Source organism: Pinus tabuliformis, chromosome 1_1 (genome assembly GCF_031772625.1).
Source record: "Pinus tabuliformis cultivar Carrire ecotype Pingquan chromosome 1_1, CPIR1, whole genome shotgun sequence".
Lineage (NCBI taxonomy): Eukaryota > Viridiplantae > Streptophyta > Pinopsida > Pinales > Pinaceae > Pinus > Pinus tabuliformis.
The window spans coordinates 798,504,050-798,528,673 of NC_142297.1; the positions used below are offsets into that span (position 1 = coordinate 798,504,050).

General features: G+C 34.6%; 1 protein-coding gene across 1 annotated transcript; it reads right to left on the bottom strand.

Moving 5' to 3' along the window:
• Window positions 1-17,793: 17,793 nt before the first annotated feature.
• On the bottom strand, window positions 17,794-18,357 carry LOC149216417 (uncharacterized). The gene has a single exon (XM_089389945.1). The coding sequence runs from the start codon at window positions 18,355-18,357 to the stop codon at window positions 17,794-17,796; it is 564 nt and encodes a 187-aa protein (XP_089246071.1).
• Window positions 18,358-24,624: the final 6,267 nt, after the last annotated feature.

The window sequence follows — 24,624 nt, forward strand, 5'->3', positions numbered from 1 at the left end:
ATTGTTCTGAACAGAAACAGGTTCAGAATGATGACTCCACTGGTGTAATTCTTCCTGCTGTAGTTTTGTTTCAAGCTGCAAAAACTCAATATTCTCATGTGCAGTTTACAGAGAGGTTTGGATGTCAAAGAGAGTTTCTTTGTTAACTTTGACCATCTCATCAACAGTGGAATGAATTAGGATATTCAATAACTTTAATGCATCTTCAAGTCTGGCCATTTTTCTTCAATGTCACTTAAAAAACACAACTGAGGCAACAGCAACAGAAAAATAATATTGTACTCTTACTACAAGATATTGTAAGGGCTTATCAAGTGGCAACAATGTCGCGAAAATGGTTGATGGAGCAGGACCTGAGTAAGCTGGATGTTACCAAGTTAAACTTCAATAAACATTTCTCGTCAAGCTACAATAAACATTGGTATAATTGGGCACATGGTAAATCAACAGTCCACTGTTCGTTTCAAGAATGAACTGGAGCATAACATCACCAATGCAAAAAAATATATAAATGTGAAGATGAGCGTTGTCCTCAACTTCAAACTTCAGAGCATCTAGCTGCTATGGAAATCATGCAAAATCTCTACAAGAAACTACAAAAAATGACTTCCAAAAATGTCTTCAAAAATGCTTCAAATTCACTTCACAATGCTGATCACTTCTCCACGAATCACTTCACTCAGAGGTTGTTTCAAATTGTTCCATGGACAACACCAAATCTGCTTCGAGGTGGCTTCAATACTGCTCTTAAAATCTGCTTGAGCATGTGCCAAGTCATAAAAAATTTTGACTTACAAATCATCTATCAGTGTTAACTCCAGTTATACTGCATTCACCATTCAACAATACAACTGCAACGAGTATTTATAAACGGCAAGGGAAGGTCCACGTTGAGATGAATCAGCTACCAGCTACCATACCATACATAAATCCGTATAGCATGCGCTGCCTCCAGCGAAGCACCACTTCTGAGATGGAATTGGGTGAACTGGATAGTGTGGACGTTGCTCGAGCTCCGCCGACTTGACCGCAATCGGAATGCAAACTAGAAAGATATCAGCACATTATCAATCAAGCAAGTAATATCGCTACAGAGATTAGAGAATCTTTGAATAACAGAGATGCATTTCATATCACCCCGTGTTGTAGAATAGTTGATACTAAATGGAACACTGGTAAGTGCCGAAATAGAGATCACCACCGCTGGCATTGTTGCAAAGGCCCAGATGGAGTTACCCAATCGGAATGCAAACTGCAAAACCCGGGCGCTGCACTCAGAGGCAGAGAGTTGCTGACTGCATGTTGCTCGCGCGTAGGCAACGTTGGGTTGGTATTGCGCCTCCAGTACATGGGTCTACAGAACCATCCTTCTGACGTGGAGACACCAGCACCAAATGAGATGACGGCCCCAACTGTCTCGAGCACCCGTTTGAAGTTGAGTTTCAGAAGTGACGGCCCCAACCGTTACTGTCCACGAGCACCGTTTGGTAAGAGAGCTCCACAACTCTTTTATACAGTCCTCTTACACCAAAAAAACGCAGACACAAGAAAACAGTCTTCAATACAACGCAATGTCATACCATTACAAAAACGATACCTCAGTTTTCAATGCAGCCACCATTGTAGTCTTCATATCAGAAATCAAAAGAATCAGAGCATGGAGAGACATTGTCAATGAAGGGTTTGATTTATAATTGCATGCACCGCAAGACAGAAGCTTATGAGTTTGTTCGGCATGCCAACAGTCAATTCAACGAAGAATTAGATACAAAAACGACCGCATGTCTGTCTCTGGCTAAATATGAAGGATAAATCATGCACAGCCAACACCAAAAGGAGCAGCCGAAAGGCGATCACCAAATGTTGGGACTAAGTCGTTCTTTATTGGTAGCGGTCTTCACACAAAGTGTTTGCGCTCACATATATCTGCGTCCAGGTGAGAGAAAAACAGTTCTTCAACAGCACAACGTCACATATATCACAGTCCACGGGTTCTCAAACCGTTGTGCGGTTCTGGCGCCCACGGGTTCTCAAACTGTTGTGCATACAATGGGTGTGAATCCGGGTTACGGGTGCTTGTTGCGTGCAGCGAATACCACAGTCATCAAAAAAGGCAGCGAATACCACAGTCATCAAAAAAGGCAGCGAATACCACAGTGAATACCACAGTCATAAAAAAAGGCAGCGAATACCACAGTGAATACCACAGTCATCAAAACGCAGCGAATACCACAGTCATCAAAATACAGTCACCATTCTATTAAAAACGTAGTCACCGCATACATAAAGCCTTATCCATTTGAATTCAGAAAACCAGTGAACCTGGCTCTTTTTAAATGCAGCGACACACACCTGCATGCAATTTGAATAGCAGAGAGCAGAGAATCGATATCAATTTGAATTCATATTGGATGGCACCTGAAGTCATTCGTCAAACTGGACATGGCTTGTCTGCGGATATATGGAGTGTTGGTTGTACTGTTATTGAAATGGCAACAGGCAAACCTCCATGGAGCCAGCAATTTCAAGAGGTGGCTGCATTATTTCATATTGGAACAACAAAGTCACACCCACCAATTGCGTTCAAACGTATGAAACGTATGACTGTCAGATGAATGTCAGAGAATGCAGATGGAGCAGCGCATTCAGGCAAAAAATGCGCAGTCTCTCAGAGAAAACGGATGCGCAGTCAGGTCAGAGGCAGCGCAGAGAGGGGCAGCGAATCGACAGAGTATATGGGCAGAGCGCAGAGCGCAGGAGGTGCAGCAGAATAGAGCAGCGTTAGAATATTTCTTTAAATAGGGAAATGACAGACAAATTTTGAAAAGAATGCAGCTGACATGGTATAGCCTTCCTCCGACTAAAACATTCAACCAACGCTCAAAAAGACCAAGAGACTAGGGTAATTTGTAGACTGTTAAATCTGCAAATTCGCCAGAGAAACGCTCTATTCACCATAAAGAACCTGCCCTTTTTTCTTCCTTTTTTTTTTTTTTTTGAATAGAAGGTAAATGGTCGCAGAACAGTGTGCACAAGTAACGTTTCTTAGCACTGCTATAGAACTGGGCAGAGATTGCAGCTACAATTTAGCTGACAACATATTCATGAAATGTAAGACAGACATGCACAGAGATGCCAGGGAAAATAGGCCACTCATCATGGCTCTGATACCATGTTAAACACACATGGATAGTAAAACAATAGGAAAGATAAATCAGTGAGTGCATTTTTTTATTAACAGGAGATGTACATTTATAATACAATGTTGTGACTCTTGGGTTTCAGATCCCAAGGTCTCTTGGACTGCTTAGTCTTTTCGGCTTCCACACTAACCCTTTAGGATTAGGTGTCCAACAGTTTAAAATACGAATTGAAAAAGTAGTTTTTTTCTCTTTTCCCTCTAAAATTTGATGTTGTTATGTAATCTTATTTTATTATTTTCATTATTATTTATATATTCCTTAGGATACCTATTTTAAACTTCAAAAATTTCACTAATAAGTATATCATTAGTTCAAGTATAAAAAACCATTTTATCTTTTATTTTTTAAGTTTCACAGTCAAACAAAATGACAAATATTACACTAAAAAGAAATGACATAATATTCTCTTATAATCCTTGGAAACTATTCATAAGTTATAAAAATTAAACCTTTATATTTATATGTTTCAACCTATACTTACCATACATATACATATACATATATAATTTAAGAAAAAAAAGAGATTTAATCCAATGTTTTACCTATTCAAATAAGTAATACAATGAAGCCACCATTAGAGTGAAAATGTAGATTAATGTGATCATTCCAAAATAAACATTTTTGTTAATATGTCAAGACTGAATATGCACAACAAACATTAAATGTGATTTATCTCAAGCCATTCTAAATATGTAATGAAATTTTCATCGTATCGTCTTCCCCTGTCAATTAGGATAGTAATTGTTTTTAAATAAATCTTTAACAATGTCTTCCTCTGTCAATTAGGATAGTAATTGTTTTTAAATAAATCTTTAACAATGTATATATAATTTTTCAGGCTATACGAACACTATTACTTAAAAGTATAATATAACTTATAAATCATAACATTGTAATAAGTCAACAATTAAATAAAACTATTTGATTGATATATACTAGATGTTATATAGTAACAAGTTAACATATATTTGCATACAGTTATATATATAATTAAAATCTTAATAATTTTTTAATTAAAAAATGTTTTAAAATTTTAAATTAAATAAAAATTATTTAAATTTTTAAAAGGTATATGATAATTTATATATATTTAATTTGTTGTATTGAGAGGTTATTTCAAGTTTAATATGGAGAAAAAAGTGTAATGCTTAACATTCTGACTTAGTCAAAATTAAATTAATTTAAAATTAAAAAATAAAATAAAATAGAATGAAAACATAAAATTTTCTAGTTTATTTTTTTGGTATGGTATTTTTTCTAATGTAATATATTTAAAGACTAATAATTAAACCAGCATAGATCTATCTTAATTCTGAATCTACCAAGAGATACGAGATATCAAATCTCTTTTCACTGTAAAAAAAATGTTTACATTTCAAGAGAGATTTGATCTCTCTTAGTGCTTAGTAGATCCATAATTAAAATAAATCTAAGTCAATGTTATAACAATAGAGTGTGTATCTATTTGAATATAATATAAGAAGTCTAAATATTTATTTTGATATAATATTAAGTAAATTGAAAATTAAATAAAAAATATTTATTATTTTATTTATATGAATTTGACAAAAGTACAATTAAATATATATGAAAAATGTTATATAGTATTTAAATAATTATAAAAAAGAAAAAGGAAAAAATATGTATTTACTTTAGTTTTTATAGGTTAATAATTAAATTTAATTATAAGCATAAATTTTCTATATATATATATATATATATATTTTGCTTTATAGTTTTTAAATACTCAAAACATATTTAACAATGTTGGGATGAGACATTTCTTTAATGTGATGTGATGTTTTATTTTTAAAACATCGCCTAAATCTCAGCACCCGTGGTATATAGGTGTCACACTTTAAACTTAAATTAATAAATTAGCGCATAATTTATTTCTTTTTCTTTTTGTTCTTTTTTTTTCTTTTTCTTCTTCTTCTTCTTCTCTTTTTTTTTTTTTTTGAATCAGGACAGAAAAAGCATGATTGTATTTATATAAGATATATAAAAGAGCCAAAATGTACATTCACTTGTACATAGTATATGTCCCGAAAGATTTGGTTCAGCACAGAAAAGAGCCATATTTCAAAAATGTCGAGATCGAGCCAATAAAACCCACGGAGCTTGAGCTGAACACCAACATCATGATGAAACCAGATCAAGAAAAGGCCACAACAAAACAAAATCTGGACTATTAACCCGCTGCATGCTTCCGATGAGAACATAGGATACAAGTATGAGTAGAAACCTGCGGAGCAGAAACAAGAACCATGAAAGCAGCATCATATATATAAAAAGAAAAACAGACATGGGGAAATATGAACCAGAAGAGAAAACCAGAGAGGATCCGAAGATCTGCATAGAGAACTAGAATTCAGGAGGATAGAATTCCTGTATGGGAAAGATTTTTCCTCCAGAGGAAACCTGTAGATGCCAAAACCCCGGAGCCGCTTGGAGACCCTTTTTAGATAATGCGTCTTCCTTTTGATTTTGATCCCTGTTGATGTGATGAACTGAGCCACCTGTTAAAGAGTTCCAATAAAATCTGATCCTGTCTAGCCACCCCACTAGATGAGGCCTGGAAATGGAATTTTTTCCAGAGACATAATCCACCAAAACTTTTGAGTCTCCAAAGATTGAAACATCCTGAAGATTTAAAAAAAGACAGAAACTCAAAAGACCTGCGAGAGCCATCGCCTCAGCCAAATTATTTGTGCCCTTCCCCCCATTCCAATGTATGGAAAAATGACTGTCTTCTTTTGCTAAAATATGAAAACCACAGCCACATAAACCATTCTGCTCAGCTCCATCGAAGTACGCCCTTGGCAGAGAAGAGTGTTCCTGTGAGAGTTCTTTACTAACCTCCTTCTTTTTCTTGGGAGAGTATTGCGGGATTGCATCATAGAGAGCAATAATATTAAAATAGATTTCCAAAGAAGGGGCCCTTTTGGCATTGAAAATATAATTGTTGCGCCACTTCCAGATGCACCAGAAAGTAATGATGAAAATTGATCTCCGTGATTCTTTTTGCTTACTACACCATAGAAACGCTTCATTTATTGAAGCATGAGACATATGCTGGATTCCAAAGTATTTCTCTAAGAAAAGCCATAATTGTTGAGATCCATTGCAATTTAGAAATAAGTGAAAGTTATCTTCCTCTGCCGATCTGCAAATGGGGCAAATACCAGGACCCTGCCATCCCCGATTTTTTAAATTCTCCCACGTTAGATTCTTGTTGTGGAAGGACAGCCATGAAAAGAAAACCATTTTGGATGGACACCCATATTTCCAGTAAATGCAAGGGAATGAGTTATTGCAAGAGGACTTTTTAAGACTAATCAAACTCTGATAAACGTCTTTTACCCGAATGGAACTCATCCCTTTCGAGTTTCTCCATATGAGACAATCATGCTCCGTCGAGCGAAAGATGCCACAATTTCTGAGACGAGTCCTAATATGGTCCCATTGCATAGCGATATCAACTGGCATTTCCAAACTATCCGCTTCACACCAGATAGGGATTGGACCCTGCCATCTTGAGATTAAACCGTCCCAAAAGAAAATACCTTTCCTGTGAAGAAAGGTCAACAGTGATTCAGGAACACTGATCTCCTTTGGTATAACGGCGATAAAGAGTCAATGTGAACCTAAATTAATAAACACATAATTTACGCATTTCTTTTTGTTTATTCACCAGGTAAAGAATATACTTGAGTTGTTATAATGGTGATAAAGAGTCAATTAAGTATAATAACATAAAATAATTTAAGTAGATGAAGTGATTTTTCTAATAAATTCGGAGATAAAATTTTAAGTAAATTTGTAATTTTGTTATTATTTGAAATACATTTTTAAATCTATAAAAGTATTCAATGTTCTAAAAAAAATTGGGTATTCCAATTTTACAAATTAAACAATTTAAATTTAAATTTTTAAAAATATTTGTCATGTTTTGGTGGAAAATTAAATAAAAAAATGCCCTGAAAAGGTCATTTCATCTCTACAAAAAAACAACTTAAACTCAAGTTTTTAAAAATCTCACCTACATTTTGGATAAAATTAACCTTAAAAATGCCCTGAAAAAAACCATTTTGTTTATTAGTTACCTAAAAACTGCCTTGAAAAAAGCCATTTTGTTTATTAGTTAGACTAAGCAGTGTTTATATATAAAAATGAAACCATATATCTATATGGTATTGGGCATGAAAATTTAGTTTTACCATAAAATCATTGTAAATTTGGAAGAATGAATGAATGATATTTTAACTTTCACTAGACTAAAAATAGTTTATGGGACCACCAACCTCTTTGTTTTTGGTCTTTTGCAATTCAATCATTTTCTTATTCAAATTGATGATGAGTTAACCCAACCTTTTAACTATCCCCTCACTGAAAAGACAATGCCAAGGGACCAATGCTAACGTATTGCCATAATTGCCTCTGATGTCTTTGAAAGCATCACATTCCAAAATGAAATGTTTTTTCGATTGCACTTCTCGAGAAGTGCAAAAAATACACACCCATTCTTCCCAAGTGTCTTTAGGTCTTTTCCACTGTCTCGTTTCACACCGAATTTGATAAATTAGTTCTTAATTGAACAATACGAATCTTTTCTCCCCACAGAATGCTAGCTCCATTGCACTTTTTTTTGTTGGAGATCACAAATGAGATTGAATTCCTAAACATGATACTTTTTCTTTCTACCCAAATCTTTTCCCCCTATTCTTAAAAAACTTCTCCATAACATCATAATAAAAAATAATATTAATATAAACCACTTACATAAATAATAGTTAATAATATTTCTCTCGTCTAGAAACTTGGTTTTTAAAAGATCCAACTTGCATTAGGCCTCGGTCAAACGAGTTTTTCGGAACAAATACTTTGTTATAATATATTATATATAATAGGTAGGGAATTTATTTTTTTATATATATAGCAAAGGGTAATGAATAGATTCGTATTTGGTGGTTAACACGAGAAGGAGGTCAGAGGCCACCCACTTACAAATATCCCACGTTCAAGATGCTCTAATAAGTCTTTCAATATTCATTCAAATGGGCCACGACCCACGGAATTTATATCATAAATTTAGTAAAACATGTAACACCACACCACTACCCACCCCACCTTATTATATCAAGCATGGGCCTAGATCCACGCATCTAGGTTTTTTAAGTGCTTTAATGATGCAAACTCTTTCTTGTCTTAATAGGCAAATCATTATATTAATAATGCAATTTGTCTTTTCTAATTATTATATCTATTTTAAAAAGTGTTTTAATGATGCAAAGTCTTTCTCTTCTTTTAAAAGATCCCAACTTGTATTAGGCCTCGGTCAAACGAGTGCCTTACAACAAAAACTTTGTTATATTAATAATACATATTATATATGTGGAAATGGAATAGTTACTTTTTTATATCGAGGGGTGTTTTTAGAGTAGGGGAGATAATATAGTGGTGAATTAAACCCTTAATGTTGTTACTAAGGGTTAAATTGAAAAAAATAACCCTTATATTATATTATATAATATAATATAAGCCTGGGTCAAACGAGTTTTTCGGAGCAAATACTTTGTTATATTATATTATATATAATATGTGTAGGGAAATAGAATAGTTATAACGAGGGGTAATGAATCCGAAATATCTGGAAGAAGATTCGTATTTGGTGGTTAACACGAAAATGAGGTAAGAGGCCACCCCCTACTTTTAATAATTTGTTTAATAAATCTTTCAATATTCATTGAAATAGGCGACGACCCACGGAATTTATATTATAAATTTTGTAAAACATGTAACACCACACCACTACCCACTCCACCTTATGATATCAAGCGTGGGCCTAGATCCACGCATATAGGTTTTTTTAAGTGCTTTAATGATGCAAACTCTTTTTTGTCTTAATAGACAAATCATTATATTAATAATCCAACTTGTCTTCTCTAATCATTACATCGATTTTTAAAAGTGTGTTAATGATGCAAAGTCTTTCTGCTCATTTAAAAGATCCCACTTGTATTAGGCCTTGGTCAAACGAGTGCCTTACAACAAAACTTTGTTATATTAATAATACATATTATATATGGAAAAGGAATAGTTACCTTTTTTTATATCAAGGGGTGTTTTTAAAGTGGGGTAGATAATATAGTGGTGAATTAAACGAGATGTTGTCATTAAGAGTTAAATTGAAAAATAATAAAAAGAGTTAAATTTAATTGGTTTTTATTATAATTTTTTTAAAAATTATAATAAGTATAAGATATTAAAATTAATTAAAATAATAATTATTTATATTTAGAATTATAATATTTTAGAGTTTATTTTTTAAAATTATATATATATATATATATATATATATAAAGTTATGATTATCAAATTCAAGAAGGACACTTACACTAATTTTATGTATGACAATAGTAACTTGGAGGAAGTGTCTTCCTACAAGTACCTAGGAATTGATATTCATCACAAACTCAACTAGAACTATAGCATTGAGAAAAGGATTAATGGGGAATGGAAAGCTTATTTTGATCTTGAAAATAATTGTAAAAAGTCAAACCTGGTAATGTAGGATAGAAAGAAGTTCCTCTTTGAAACTTTAGTCACTTCGGTTATCTTATATGGATGTGAGGTTTGGGGTTGTAGCATCTCTAGAGAATCTTGGAGAAAGATTGAGAAAGTCCAGAAGCGTTTTATAACGTATAACCTCAAAATTAAAAGCAACACACCCTATCCTATTCTCTTTATAGAAGTGGGTCTTTCCCCTATTGAGAGCCTAGCTATGATTAGGCTTCTATTGTACAAGCACAAACTCAATAACATAGGAGACCATAGACTTCCTAAGCTAACTTTAAATTCCAACCAAAACCACCTAAGGCTCAAACGAGGTTGGTATAAAGACACCAGGACCTGGTTAAACCATTAGGAGATCGATGAGAATGTTGCATTGCAAAACATTAATAAGATTAAAAATATTGTTACTTCTAAGTTCAAAGAAAAAATGTGGTGTGAGAAATATTTAGCAGCTAAAAGAAAATTAAGATATTATAAGGAGGTCATCAACCCCACCCTAGAAGATCAAAAGTATCTTTCTGTTTTAACTAGCTCAAAGAAGAAAATTAACATAACCAAGATTAGAACGAACTCTCATGAGCTCCATAGTGAAACAGGTCATTGGGCAGTTCCTAAAACACCATGGATGGAAAGGTTCTGCCATCTTTGTGATAATACGAACATCGAGGATGAAAATCACTTCCTCTTAGAGTGCCCCGTGTACAACCACATTAGATCTCAGTTTCAAAATCTTTGTTGCAATATTGACCTTCCTAGCCTTTTATGTTGTCAAAATTACAGTGTGCTCGGGAGACTTCTCTCCAAGCTTTTTGAGCATAGGAATAAAATCTTAAATCAAACTAAATATTTTGTTTTTTTAGGTCTAATAGACCAAAATTTGGTCTTAGTGGACATTAACCACCACCACTATCACACACACACACACATATATAAGTTATGCTTATAATTAAATTTAATTATTAACTTATAAAAACTACATTTTTTCTCTTGTGCATAACGCCTCAATCATAGGCATGTAGGTTTTTTAAATGCTTTAATGATGCAAACTCTTTCTTGTTTTAAGAGTCAAATCATTATATTAATAATCTAAAGTGTCTTTTATAATTATTATATAAATTTTTTAAGTGTTTTAATGATGCAAAGTTCTTTTAGTTTTTTAAACAACAAATATATTGTTATATTATTATAATATATATATATATATATATATATATATATATATATATATATGTGGGGAAGGAAATGGAATAGTTATATATATATATTTTTTTTTGGAGGGGTGTTTTTAGAGTGAGGGAGATATTAAAATGGTGAATTAAACGAGATGTTGTCATTAAGGGTTATATGTTGTGGGTTTTATTGAAAAATAATAAAAAATAAAAATAATAAGATTAAATTTAATTTATTTTTAATAAAATCATAAATTAATTTTTGAGAAAGAATTTGTAATATACATATCATATTAAAATAATAATTATTTATTTTTGTAATTATGGTATTTTATAATTTATTAATTTAATTTAATTAATAAATATATAAGAATATTTCTATATAGATGTGAAATATATATAAAATATAAATAATTTACATTTATTTAATGATACATATTAAAATAATAATGATTTATATTAGTAATTATGATATTTTAGAATTTCATATCTGAATTTAATTATTAACATACATAAATTATACTATCTGAATTTAATTATTAACATACAAAAATTATACTATCTTTCCCTAAAGAAAAATGTCAAATGCATATATTTGACTATATGTATTATTAAAGTTTTGATAAAACCAACCTAGATCCATTTTAACTTCAAATCTATCAAGCGTCGAGAGGGATCAAATCTCTTGTCATGCAAACCTTTTTTTTAGTGCAAAACTTGAGGAAATGTTTGCACCTTGAGAGATTTCATCCTCTTGATGCTTAATAGATCAGGAGTTAAGATGGATCTTGAAGCTCAATAATAGATCAGGAGTGTATGATGTTAAGACAATCTACTTGAATCTTTGTTGTTAGACCGTAAAACCTAATATGCTCCTCTGTTATATCATAAAACCCAATAAGAATATATACTTGTCTTTGCAGGAGTTGAGGATCTTAACTATCCCTGATTTAATTTTATTTTTAATGTTAGATATAAGGCTTTTGTGATCCATAATGTAGAGAGCAGTCTTTTGAATTAATCACATTATAAGGATTGGGTCGACGTTTCGAACCAACTAATGTGGTTCATCCTCAGGACAAGGTGAGAAACCAAACGATCAGAGAGAATAAATAGCAGGGATGCATCATAGTTCAGGGTAAGCCGTTCAAAACTAACCATTGGTAAAATGAAATTATTTAGGAATATGTGATGAAAAGATGTATATTAAGTTAGAAAATAACTGTTATGTAATAATTGATTAATTAATAATCGAATTTGTAAATAATTTATCAATTTAAATAATAATATAATCTAAGAATAACTAATTTACGTGATATTATTAGTTACGGTTGATTTATTCAAGGTGAGTTAGGTAGAAAACTAGTCGTTATCATTAATAAATTAGTTAATAATAATCTTAAAAATAATTAATATATTTATCAATTAAAATAATAATATTATCTAAGCATAATTTATTTATATAAAATTAATAATTAGGGTTGACCTATTCAATATGAATAAGGTGGAAAACTAGAAGTTTTAATAAATTAGTTAATAATATTATTAAAAATAATTTATATATATATATATATATATATATATATATGTATATTTGGTTTAGAATTAGATGTTAGGTAAAGAATTAGTTCATAATTAAAACTAATTTATTTTTCAAGTCAAATAATATATGAATAATTTATTTATATAATATTATTAGTTAGGGTGCATTAAGTAGAAAAACTAGTAGTTTTCATAGTAATTTGGTTGATAATTTTATTAAAAATGATTAATTTATGTAATTATTATGTAATAAATTAATTATTTATATAATACTATGACCTAAAATAATCATTCAAGATTCTATTAGTTGGGGGTGATTTAATTAAGGAAAATTTGGTTCAAACTTCATTGCTAGGAATGATTCAAAAATAAATTTTATGAGACCATCAAAGGAAAGAGGATAGTTTATCCTCCTTAAAAAGGAAAAAAAGAAAAGATAGAGTAAAGGTAATACCATCAACAAGAAGAAAGAAAAAAAAATTAGGATAGAAAACCACTGAGGATGAAAAAAGATAAGGGTGAGGAAAGGGCGTCGGATTTATGAAGCGAGAGCTGGAATCCAACGTTTACTTAATTTCTAGCCATCATCCCTATTGAGGTTTTTGGCATGCATTTCAATCTCAATCGCTTCCTTGAGCTTCCTGTTGTGGAAATGATCAATCTTAGCGATGACTTTGGATTCTTCAATGTAGACATGGTGTTTTGATTTCTTAGCATGTTTTGCAAGAGCCGAGGTGCGAGAGCAATTGTGTCTGATGTCAACAGCATGTTCACTGATCCTCTGCTTAATAGATCTTCCTGTTTCTCCAATGTAGGGGATACCACAGTAGTAGGGAATGAGGTAGACCCCTTTTGAGTCCTTTGGGTCAATAGGGTCCTTAACTGGTCTAAGAGAATTTTTAATGGTATTGAGATGTTTGAAGGAGGAAGAAACATTAGTCTTCTTAAGAATATGGGAAATCCTATCCGTGGTTCCTTTCTTAGGAATAGGATCAGCAAGAACGGATTTAACCCTCGACTCTTTGCTAGCTCTGTGAAAGGCCTTGAGGCTAAGGGGTTTTCTATACCCATTTTTCTCAAAAACCTCAAGAAGAAGAGACCTCTTCTGATCAAGGTGGTCATCATCCAAGATTCTTAGAGCACGGGTAGCGAGAGTGCTGAGAACCCTGAATTTTTGAGCTGGGAAATGATGAGAATTGGAATGGAGGTATTGTTCTATGTGAGTCTTATTTTGGAAAACTTGGTGACCAATGGAACCATCATCCCTCCTAGAAAGAAGAATGTCGAGAAAGGAAAGACGACCATTCTCCTCAACTTCCATAGTGAACTTGATGGAATCTTAAAGAGAATGGTTGAGGAACAGAACTAGTTTCTCCCATCCATGAGGCTAGATGACACAAGTGTCATCGACAAACCACTTCCATTTTTTAGGATGGAATTTGGCAGATGCAAGGGCCCTTGTCTCAAAATCTTCCATAAACGAGTTTACAACAATGGGGGAGAGAGGGGAGCCCATCGCAACACCATAGGTTTGTTCATAGAACTCGCCTTGGAAACTGAAGAAAGTAGAGGTGAGGCAAAGGCCAACTAACTTGGAAGTGTCCTTATTAGTGATGCGATTAATGATATCAACAGCTACTTGGATGGGGATTTTGGTGTATAAGGAAAGGACATCAAACCTCACCAATAAATCTCCAGGATCTAATTTGATATCTTTCCATTCTTGAATGAAGGAGGCAGAGTCTTTCATAAAAGAATCAGTGCATCCTACAAGAGGTTTGAGATTTTGGGCTAGGAACTTAGCCATAGGATAGGTCGAACCGTTAATGGTATTAACGATAGGTCTCAAGGGGGCACCAGATTTATGAATCTTCAGAAGACCATAGATTCTAGGGGTTAGGGGGCTGCTTACGATGAGCTTACGGGAAAGGGGATTAGGATATGGTTTGATTTAATTGTTGAAGAAACCTCCTTAGAAATGGGTTTAAGGGGATTTTTCTTAAGATTGATGTAACTCCCACTACTAGATAGATGTTCTACCATTTCATGGACATAATTAGACTTGTCAAGAATGACAACAGCTCCACCCTTGTTCGCCTTAAGGATGACAATGTCGAGGTCATCCCTTAGGGTTTTAAGAGCAAGAAACTTGGCCTTTCTTAGGTTCTTCTTAGGAGGTTTAGCCTTACTAAGAACAGTGGCGCAATCTTGTCTGATAGTCTCCTTGATATTGTTTGGAAGGTCCTTGATCCCGTATTCGATGCTATAGATGATGTCATCAGTAGGAATCTTATTCGGGGCAAGGGAAAAATTGAGACCTTTATTGAGGAGACTAAAAACGGAGGGATCAAAACTTTTGCTCGAAAGATTAATAACATTCTTAAAACCTACCATATTATTATTATTTTTATTATAGTAGTTGTTGTAATTATTATTATAGTAGTAGTAGTAGTTATTATTATTATTATTAAACTTGAAAGAGGAGTTATTATTATAAGTGAAGTCATTCGTATTAATAGTATTCTTATTATTTTTGTATTTAATTGAATTTTTAGAGCATTTATTATATTTCTTCATATTATTATTAATATTGTCAAAATATTTATTATAATAGGGAAGCGAGGGAGAACGATGAAAATCAAAATTAGGGAAGGAGTTATCAGTGTTGTTAATAATATCGGCAATAATCGACTTATCATTAACATGCATGGGGGAGGAGCTGAGAACGAAATCCGAGGGAGGGGGGAAGGAATCATCAAGGGAGGGAGGGGCCGCGACATTGCACTCATCCAAGTGTAGAGGGGGAGGGATGGCGTACGGAGGGGAAGAGGGGAGCAGAGCACGAGGGGGCAGGGGCGCCATGGGGTAGGAAGAAGCTTGGACGGAGGACGAAGAAAGCTTGGATAAGATAGGAGCTTGGAGCAGGTTCATTGCGGGGCGAGTAGGAGGTAATGCGCCAGAGCGAGAGAGGTTAGACTCGGAGAGTCCAATGGACGAAATAGAATTCAACGGAACAAAAGGTAACAAATCCACTAGATCTATCACCGTGTCTACGTGATGAGAGCTTCTAAAGGAAGAGAGAGAGGCTGGAGACGAGGGTGAAACCAAGACAGCCAACGATGAGGACCGAGAAGGAGCAGAGACCGAGGATGACACTAAGGAAGACGATGCAGAGAATGTAAGAGACCATGGCAGAGAGGAGGACAGAAAGGCCAATGCGGATCTAGACGACCTTGAAGCTGAATTTTGCGAGAAAATCTAGTCCTTTAAAGCAATAATCTTCTCTTTATTGGTTGCACTTGTCGACGGACGCAACTCAAGGACAAAAGCGAAGTCGGAGGAGCGAGTTCCAACGTTGAATAGTTTCTCAAATTTAATCAAATGCTTTTTCATCGTGGATTCCTCTAACGAGAGGGCCTTCGTTGCCGAACTACCATCGATCACCATCCATAGAGAAAACGAAACCTTGTTTGCTAGATACAAATGGAGCGAGAGAAGTCTGCGGGAAAGATGATCAAGATCCCTCATTAAACCAATTTCAGATCTAACAAGAGTAGAGCTAGATTTCAGAAAAACATGCTTATTTTTAGAGTTATTAAGCGGATGAGAGATATGGGCGAACACTGGAACCAATGATGCATCCCTACACCTTTTGAGAAAGGTCAAATCAGATTTCTTCTTAGCAATTTTCAGTCGAGCCCGTTCAAATTGACGAGCCTTTTCAGCCATTCCCTTTCCGTGAAGGGTAATAATGTTAGATCTAAGACTTTTGTGATCCATAATGTAGAGAGTAGTCTTTCGGATTAATCACATTGTAAGGATTGGGTTGACATTTCGAACCAACTAATGTGGTTCATCCTCAGGACAAGGTGAGAAACCAAACGATCTGAGAGAATAAATAGCAGGGATGCACCATGGTTCAGGGTAAGCCGTTCAAAACTAGTCGTTGGTAAAATGAAATTATTTAGGAATATGTGATGAAAAGATGTATATTAAGTTAGAAAATAATTGTTATGTAATAATTAATTAATTAATATCGAATTTGTAAATAATTTATCAATTTAAATAATAATATAATCTAAGAATAACTAATTTACGTGATATTATTAGTTAGGGTTGCTTTATTCAAGGTGAGTTAGGTAGAAGACTAGCCGTTATAATTAATAAATTAGTTAATAATAATCTTAAAAATAATTAATATCTTTATCAATTAAAATAATAATATTATCCAAGCATAATTTATTTATATAATATTAATAGTTAGGGTTGACCTATTCAATGCGAATAATGCGGAAAACTAGCCATTTTAATAAATTAGTTAATAATATTAGTAAAAATAATTAATATATATAATAATATTTGGTTGAGAATTAGTTTTTAGGTAAAGAATTAGTTCATAATTAAAACTAATTTATTTTTAAAATCAAATAATAATATCATCTATGAATCATTTATTTATATAATATTATTAGTTAGAGTGAATTAGGTAGAAAAACTAGCCATTATCATAGTAAATTGGTTGATAATATTATTAAAAATGATTAATTTATGTAATTATTATTTAATTATTCAAGAAACTGTTAGTTGGGGGTGATTTAATTAAGGAAAATTTGGTTCAAACTTCATTGCTAGGAATGATTCAAAAATAAATTTTATGAGACCATCAAAGGAAAGAGGATAGTTCATCCTCCTTAAAAAGGAAAAAAAGAAAAGATAGGGTAAAGGTATTACCATTAACAAGAAGAAAGAAAAAAAAATTAGGATAGAAACAACTAAAGATGAAAAAAGATAAGGGTGAGGAAAGGGCAGTGAAGTTATGAAGCGAGAGCTGGAATCCAACTTTTACTTAATTTCTAGCCATCTTCCCTATTGAGGTTTTTGGCATGCCTTTCAATCTCAATTGCTTCCCTGAGCTTCCTGTGGTGGAAATGATCAATCTTAGCGATGAATTTGGATTCTTCAATGCAGACATGGTGTTTTGATTTCTCAGCATGTTCTACAAGAGCCGAGGTGCAGGAGCAATTGTGTCTGATGTCAGTAACATGTTCTGCAAGAGCCGAGGTGCGGGAGCGATTGTGTCTAATGTCAGTAGCATGTTCAATGATCCTCTGCTTAATAGATCTTCCTGTTTCTCCAATGTAGGGGATACCACATGAGCAGGGAACAAGGTAGACCCCTTTTGAGCCCTTTGGGTCAATAAGGTCCTTAAACAATATAAGAGAATTTTTAATGGTATTGAGAGGTTTGAAGGAGGAAGAAACATTAGTGTTCTTAAGAATATGGGCAATCCTATCGGTGGTTCCTTAGATATATGGGAGATAAACCTTAGGAATAGGATCAGCAAGAGTGGGTTTAACCCTCAGCTCTTTGCTAGCTCTTTGAAAGGCCTTGAGGCTAAGGGGTCTGCTATACCCATTGTTCTCAAAAACCTCAAGAAGATGAGACTTCTCCTGATCAAGGTGGTTATCATCTGAGATTCTTAGAGCACGGGTAGCGAGAGTGTCGAGAACCTTGAATTTCTGAGCTAGGAAATGATGAGAACTAGCATGGAGGTACTGCTCCGTGTGAGTCTTCTTTCGAAAAACTTGGTGAAAAATGGAACCGTCATCCCTCCTAGAAAGGAGAATGTTGAGAAAGGGAAGGCGACCATTCTCCTCAACCTCCATGGTGAACTTAATGGAATCTGAAAGAGAATTCAGGTGGTTGAGGAACATATCTAGTTTCTCCCGTTCATGAGGCCAGATGGCACAAGTGTCATCGAAAAACATCTTCCATTTTTTAGGACGGAATTTGGTGAATGCAAGGGCCCTTATCACAAAATCTTCCATAAACAAGTTTGTGACGACGGGCAAGAGAAGGGAGCCCATCAAAACACCATAGGTTTGTTCATAGAACTCACCTTGGAAACTAAAGAAAGTAGAGGTGAGGTGAAGGCCACCTAACTTGGCAGTGCCTTTATCAGTGATACGATTAATGATATCAATGGCTTCTTGGATGGGGAGTTTTGTGTATAAGGAAATGACATCAAAACTCACCAATAAATCTCCAGGATCTAATTTGATATCTTTCCATTCTTGAACAAAGGAGGCAGAGTCTTTCACAAAAGAATTAGTGCAGCCCACAAGAGGTTTGAGCTTTTGGGCTAGGAACTTAGCTAGAGGATAGGTCAGACCGTTAATGGTATTAACGATAGGTCTCAAGGGGGCACCAAATTTATGAATCTTCGGAAGACCATAGATTCTAGGGGTAAGGGGGTTTCTTACGATGAGTTTATGGGAAAGGGGATTAAGAGATGGAATTGCTTTAATCGTAGAAGAAACCTCCTTAGAAATGGATTTAAGGGGATTTTTCTTAAGCTTGATGTAACTCCCACTACTAGATAGATGTTCTACCATTTTGTGGACATAATCAGACTTGTCAAGAATGACAACATCTCCACCATTATCCGCCTTAAGGACGACAATGTCGGGGTCATCCCTTAGGGTTTTAAGAGAAAGAAACTTGACCTTGCTTAGGTTCTTCTTAGGAGGTTTAGCCTTCCTAAGAACAACGATGCAATCTTGTCTGATAGTCTCCTTGATATTGTGTGGAAGGTCCTTGATCCTGTATTCAATGCTACAGATGATGTCATCAGTAGGAGTCTTATTCAGGCCAAGGGAAAAATTGAGACCTTTATTGAGGAGACTAAAGACGAAGGGATCAAAATTTTTGCTGGAAAGATTAATAACATTCTTAAAACCTACCATATTATTATTATTATTATTAAAATTGAAAGATGAGTTATTATTATAAGTGAACTCATTCTTATTATTTTTGTATTTAATTGAATTTTTAGAGGTATTATGTTTCTTCATATTATTATTAATATTGTCAAAATTTTTATTATAATAGGGAAGTGAGGGAGAACGGTGAAAAGAAAAATTTGGGAAGGAGTTATCGTTCTTGTTAATAATATTGACAATAATCGACCTATCATTAACTGGCACGGGGGAGGAGTTGATTTATTTATCAAGTCAAATAATACCGCTAACCCCCCATCAGATACCACTAACCACCCGCTACATCCTCCAAAAACTGCCTTTCCCTTATTCTTCCACCGCGCCCCACCACTCTGCTTCCACCACTTATCGCCTGCCACATGGCATGATCGTTGGGCCAATTGAATGCTTTCCCGGCCAAATACTCGTTCTTCATTTATTTCTATTTTCTTGAGTAACCGTTCATCCTAACAGTCCTGCGCCATTCCAAACAGGACTTTGTCACAATGTTTAGATAACTCCGAGCCTGTCATTCTCAACCTTTCACTCCTGATTGTTTTTTATATTCATAATTTCCCACAGCGATCTCCATCAAAGCATTTCCGCGACCAAACTGTGATAGAAACTGACTTTTCTTTCCATTTTCACCTGACAATCTGATATCTTGCTAACCTCAGTAAGCCTCCTCTGTAAATTCATTCGATTCACAGATTATTTACAGTCATGCCTCCTAAAACTAAAACCCAGGATAAGAGCATTAATACATTAATTCCCCCTTTTGTAGATTTAGATGATATACCATTAGCGGATAGAGATTATAGGATAAATGACACTCAGTGTGACTGTGATTTTCTAGAACTGTATTGTTGGTTAGAGGATAAGCACACAGACAAGACTGATGAAAAAGGGCTTTGGGAGTCCAACCTCCCCCATTATATCTTCCCCTTGACATTCCAAGCCCAAAAATTTACCAGAAGGTGTCAAGCATGCTATGTCCCTGCCCAGAGAGCCATTATTGCCCCTACAGGTGACATTCTTTTCACCATCACAGCCCAATCCATTGACCAAATGATGCTGGCCTGCACTGCGGAAAATGTTGCCCCTTTCTCCCTAGAAGCCCTCACCCAACTTTATCAAAAGATGGAATTTGCCACCAAAGGCATAATTTTTGAGATTTTCTTGCCAGAGAATGCCCAATTGTCCAAGAAGAATCCTCCATATCCTTCTTCCGCTTTCCTTGATGAGGCCAAGCAAGATTATTTCCATGATTTCTTACATTTTAGGCTATCATTCTGATCAGTAGGTAGATGAGCCCATTTTAGGATTTTCAACTTCAGTAAGTTCTTGGCTAATAATAATCATGAGAAATTTATTAAGTTTCCTACAAAGCAGGTGTTCAATTACACCTCTATTTTGATTTACATATTCATCTATTATCAAGAAGACAAGTTCAGTTTTGCATTGCAGAAGTTGGATGATGCAGGGAACTAACAACCAATGATCTTTTGGACCTCATTGGTCATGAAAGAACATAAGGAATTCACCTACAAGCAATTTATTGAAGACTTTGTTCATCCATCCATGAACATTCTCAATAGTGCGGTACAACCCTGAATTAGTGAGAAAATCAAGAGAATCCTGCATCTATCATACCAAGAAAAGACCGGTGACTGGTATCTATATCAAAACTACATAGAAATTAGAGTGTATGGCTGTGAACTAGCCCCCTATAAACTCCCCAACTACCTCCCAATGAGGATCTTTGCACTGGAGTATATCAGGCAGATGTTGAACTCATATGACATTGTTAAATAATGAATCCATACAGGTGAATATAGTTTAAGATAGAGGAGGAATGACCTATTATAGAGTTTTATGAACCCAACATCACCCTTAAGGATGGACTCACTTGGTAGTCCACAACATTGGGTTCATAAAACTCTATAACAGGTTATTCCTCCTCTATCATATGACATTCATTTTGTAGTGGCCAAGAAGAAGGCACAATTTAGGATAAAGACATAGTTGGGTCTATTTGTGTGCAACACCAAGAGAGTGGGAGAGGAAGAAAATAAAATACTGAAGGGAATGAAGTTCATTTTGAGCTTTACGTGGTCTTATGACCCCTATGGCATCATCTCAATGCTCATAGTGGAAAACAACAACACTCCTTACATTCATAATTCAAGGCCAGACATAGAGTAGTATGCCAATCAGCTGGAGTGGTAAGAAAATACCTTACACGAAATTGAAGAGCAGCTTGTTTCTACTTCCAGTTTGCAGAATCCAATTCCTCAGGAAAAATCAAGCAAAAGGCAGAGGGAGGAAGGATCATCATCTACTACTGGAATTGAAGCTATAAAATTCACAATCATTTATAGAAAAAGACCAAAGGTAACTCCTATAACACAAGTAGACAAAGAAACTAAAGAGCAGTCAACCATCATCATCACAGGTTCACCACCTTCAACTACCAAGTTCACTACATCTCCTTCTGAACCTTCATCTTCACAAGGTCATAAGGAGACAGAGTTAGAATCACAAACTATCCAAACAGAAAAAGATAAGACAATTTTTGGCAGGTACAGAGAGATAAAGCTCAGAAATGAAATTCTTAAGAACAACCATTACAACCAATTCTGGAAGTAGACTTCCAGCTCACAAAGTAGATTGTTGTCAGTGTTTGACACAGAGCATGGTAAAATGCAGATGGCCTTTCTTGAGGCCCATATTCCACAACCCAAATCAACAGTAGACTACAAGAGAACCACCTTTGAATTCATCACAAAGGACATACATCCCATTGATCAAATGGAGATGCACAAGAAAACTAGTGAAATGATATCCTCCACTCTAACTAACACGACAATGTCACTTTATAAATTGCAGGTTTCTTTTGCAAATATCTAGTCACACATGACGATGGAGCAAGTTTCCTCCTTGGCCAAAGATAACATGACCAAGTCTTTGGAAGACTTGGTGATTAAGATAGGGTATGATCCTAAAGATGTTAATGTTGCTAAGGAGATTATTAGAAAGAAGAACTTGGACATTGCAGCATTGAGAAAGAAGCTCAAGCTACTAGCCATAGAAGATCCAATGACCAAGGACATTGAAGAGGGTGAAGCATAGAAAGAAAATATGATGAAATTGATCATAGAGCAAAATATACAGATTAGGCAAAAGGAGGAAGAGTAGGAGAAATTGATAAAGGAGAAGGAAGACAGTCTGAAGATGTCCATTGTCCCCCTGGATGTTGTACCTCTTTCTCAACTGCCATCAACAGGAGAAACCATTGCAACTACTTCTTCAACTCAGACTCCCAGTGTTGAATAGGTAACACAGACACTTCAAAACATGTCATTGCAGTCAAAGGAAATTGAGACTTTGCAAGGCCAACTCAAAGCTTTGGAAGTGCAAAAGGCCAAAGCTAAAGCCGCTCGGACTGCTGAATTGGAGAAATCCCTGAGGCTGTTGGAAAAGTTGCACCAGGTAGACAGAGACACTTCAATTGGCCAAAACTTGGCCCAAGCCAAGAAACCTATTTGGATGAACATATTAGACTATGTGAATGAGATTTAGCCTTCTATCCAAAATATATTTGAGCAGAAAGAGCTAATAGAGCAGGAAACAGAAACTATTGTGCAAGGAAGGGAAAAGATGGGAGAGATGCCAACAGAAGCTGCCAATATAATTAAACTCTTAAAATCAAAGTCCAGATATGAGCTAGAGGAAGTAGGAGTTAGTGATAGAACTTCCACCATTCTAGAAGTCAATAATGTCTTGTCAAAGAGAAATCTCATTGATCAGTTGGAGGAAAGGTGTGAAACCTTAGAGTTGCAGGTAAACATGTTTACAAACAGGATTTAAGCCTTAATGCAAAAGGGATTGTCCAGTATCTATGTCATAAATGACAAGTTGATCACTCAGGAAGACGATATCTTGAAGATGAAAGAAGTGGCCTAAATCAACATTAAGTTCAGTGGAATTAAAGGAAGTATGACATCAAAGGAATCCTTGGAGACCATGTCAAATGATTTCCATGTGTAGAATGGGGTAAAATATATTTTTACCGTAAAACCAATTTTTTCTAAATACATAGAGGTAGATGAAATTTATCGCAGGGTAACAAAGTTGACAGTGCCAGGTGAAAAGAGATGGGAGGAGTTGGTTGATTTATTGGATTGAAGGATAAATCATGAGTAGTAAAACGAATTTTGTAGGCAACATCCAACACAACGGTCAGTTCAACGTCGCAACACTGTTTCAGGATGACTCAGTAATCGAAACCATCAAAACACGGCCCCCGTTCTCTTCAACAACCTACGTCTTTTGCCAGGATTTGATGATATAGTTTGTAATTAGGTTAATAATACACTATCGGTTTGACAACGATTTTGTAAAGAATTTTGTAAATTTTCATTATAAATACTTCACTCATTGAAGTATTAAGGGTTATTTCCGAATGTAATTTCCTTTTGCCTATTGTAATTTTCAAAGCACTGGAGCATCAATAATACAAGGACCTTTCACAGGATTCATGTGGTGTAATAAATGGTGATGTGTCTCTTTTATCTATTTGCTTAAACATTGTTTTTCCTTTCTTTTTTATTCCAAATATTTGAATTAATCAATGGAAACTGTGATAAATAGGATTTGCTACTGAGAGCGCCCTATTTTGGTTGTTGCTAATTTTAATGTTTTCCACTGAAGTCATATCAAGGAATTCTTAATTGATCTTTGGTCTCTATTGAACCTTACACTTCTGCTATCCCACCATCCATTTAATTTCTAAAAAGATCTAGTTAGTGCAACCTAGCTTGCCCTGTGAGAACTCCTCTAAAAATTGATGCAAAAACTCCAGTTTAGTTTATAGACTCCATAGCCCAATGGAATTACAACACTCATATCAGCCAAACCTTTCAAACAAAGCAAACAAGTACAATCATAGCTAGCCTAAAACTTACATTAAAACAAAGCTAAATTAAACAAAGAGATCCCTCTTTGAAGCTGGCAGGGCTAGATCCTAGCTTCCAAAGTGGTTTTGATGTTGTCCAATGTGTTTACTCCCTCAACCTCAAAAATAAAAAACGACAACAAGGGGCAAGGTAAACTATCTCAAGCATAGTTTTTTCTTTGTTTCAAGCTTATTTAAAAATGAAATCTATCTCAAGCATGATTTTTTCTCTGTTTCAAGATTGTGTAAAAATGAAACATATCTCAAGCATAGTTTTTCTCTATTTCAAGCTTGTGTAAAATAAAACCTATCTCGATCTTAGTATTTTTCCTTCTCGTTCTCGTAAATACATGAGAATAAGTTATCGAGTATACTTTTATAGCTTTTTCGGGCTTGTAAAAACTATAAGAAAAAAGCTC

Coding starts and splice junctions, on each gene's coding strand:
- LOC149216417 (XM_089389945.1), bottom strand. CDS start 18,357: ATGGGCTCCCTTCTCTTGCCCGTCGTCACAAACTTGTTTATGGAAGAT.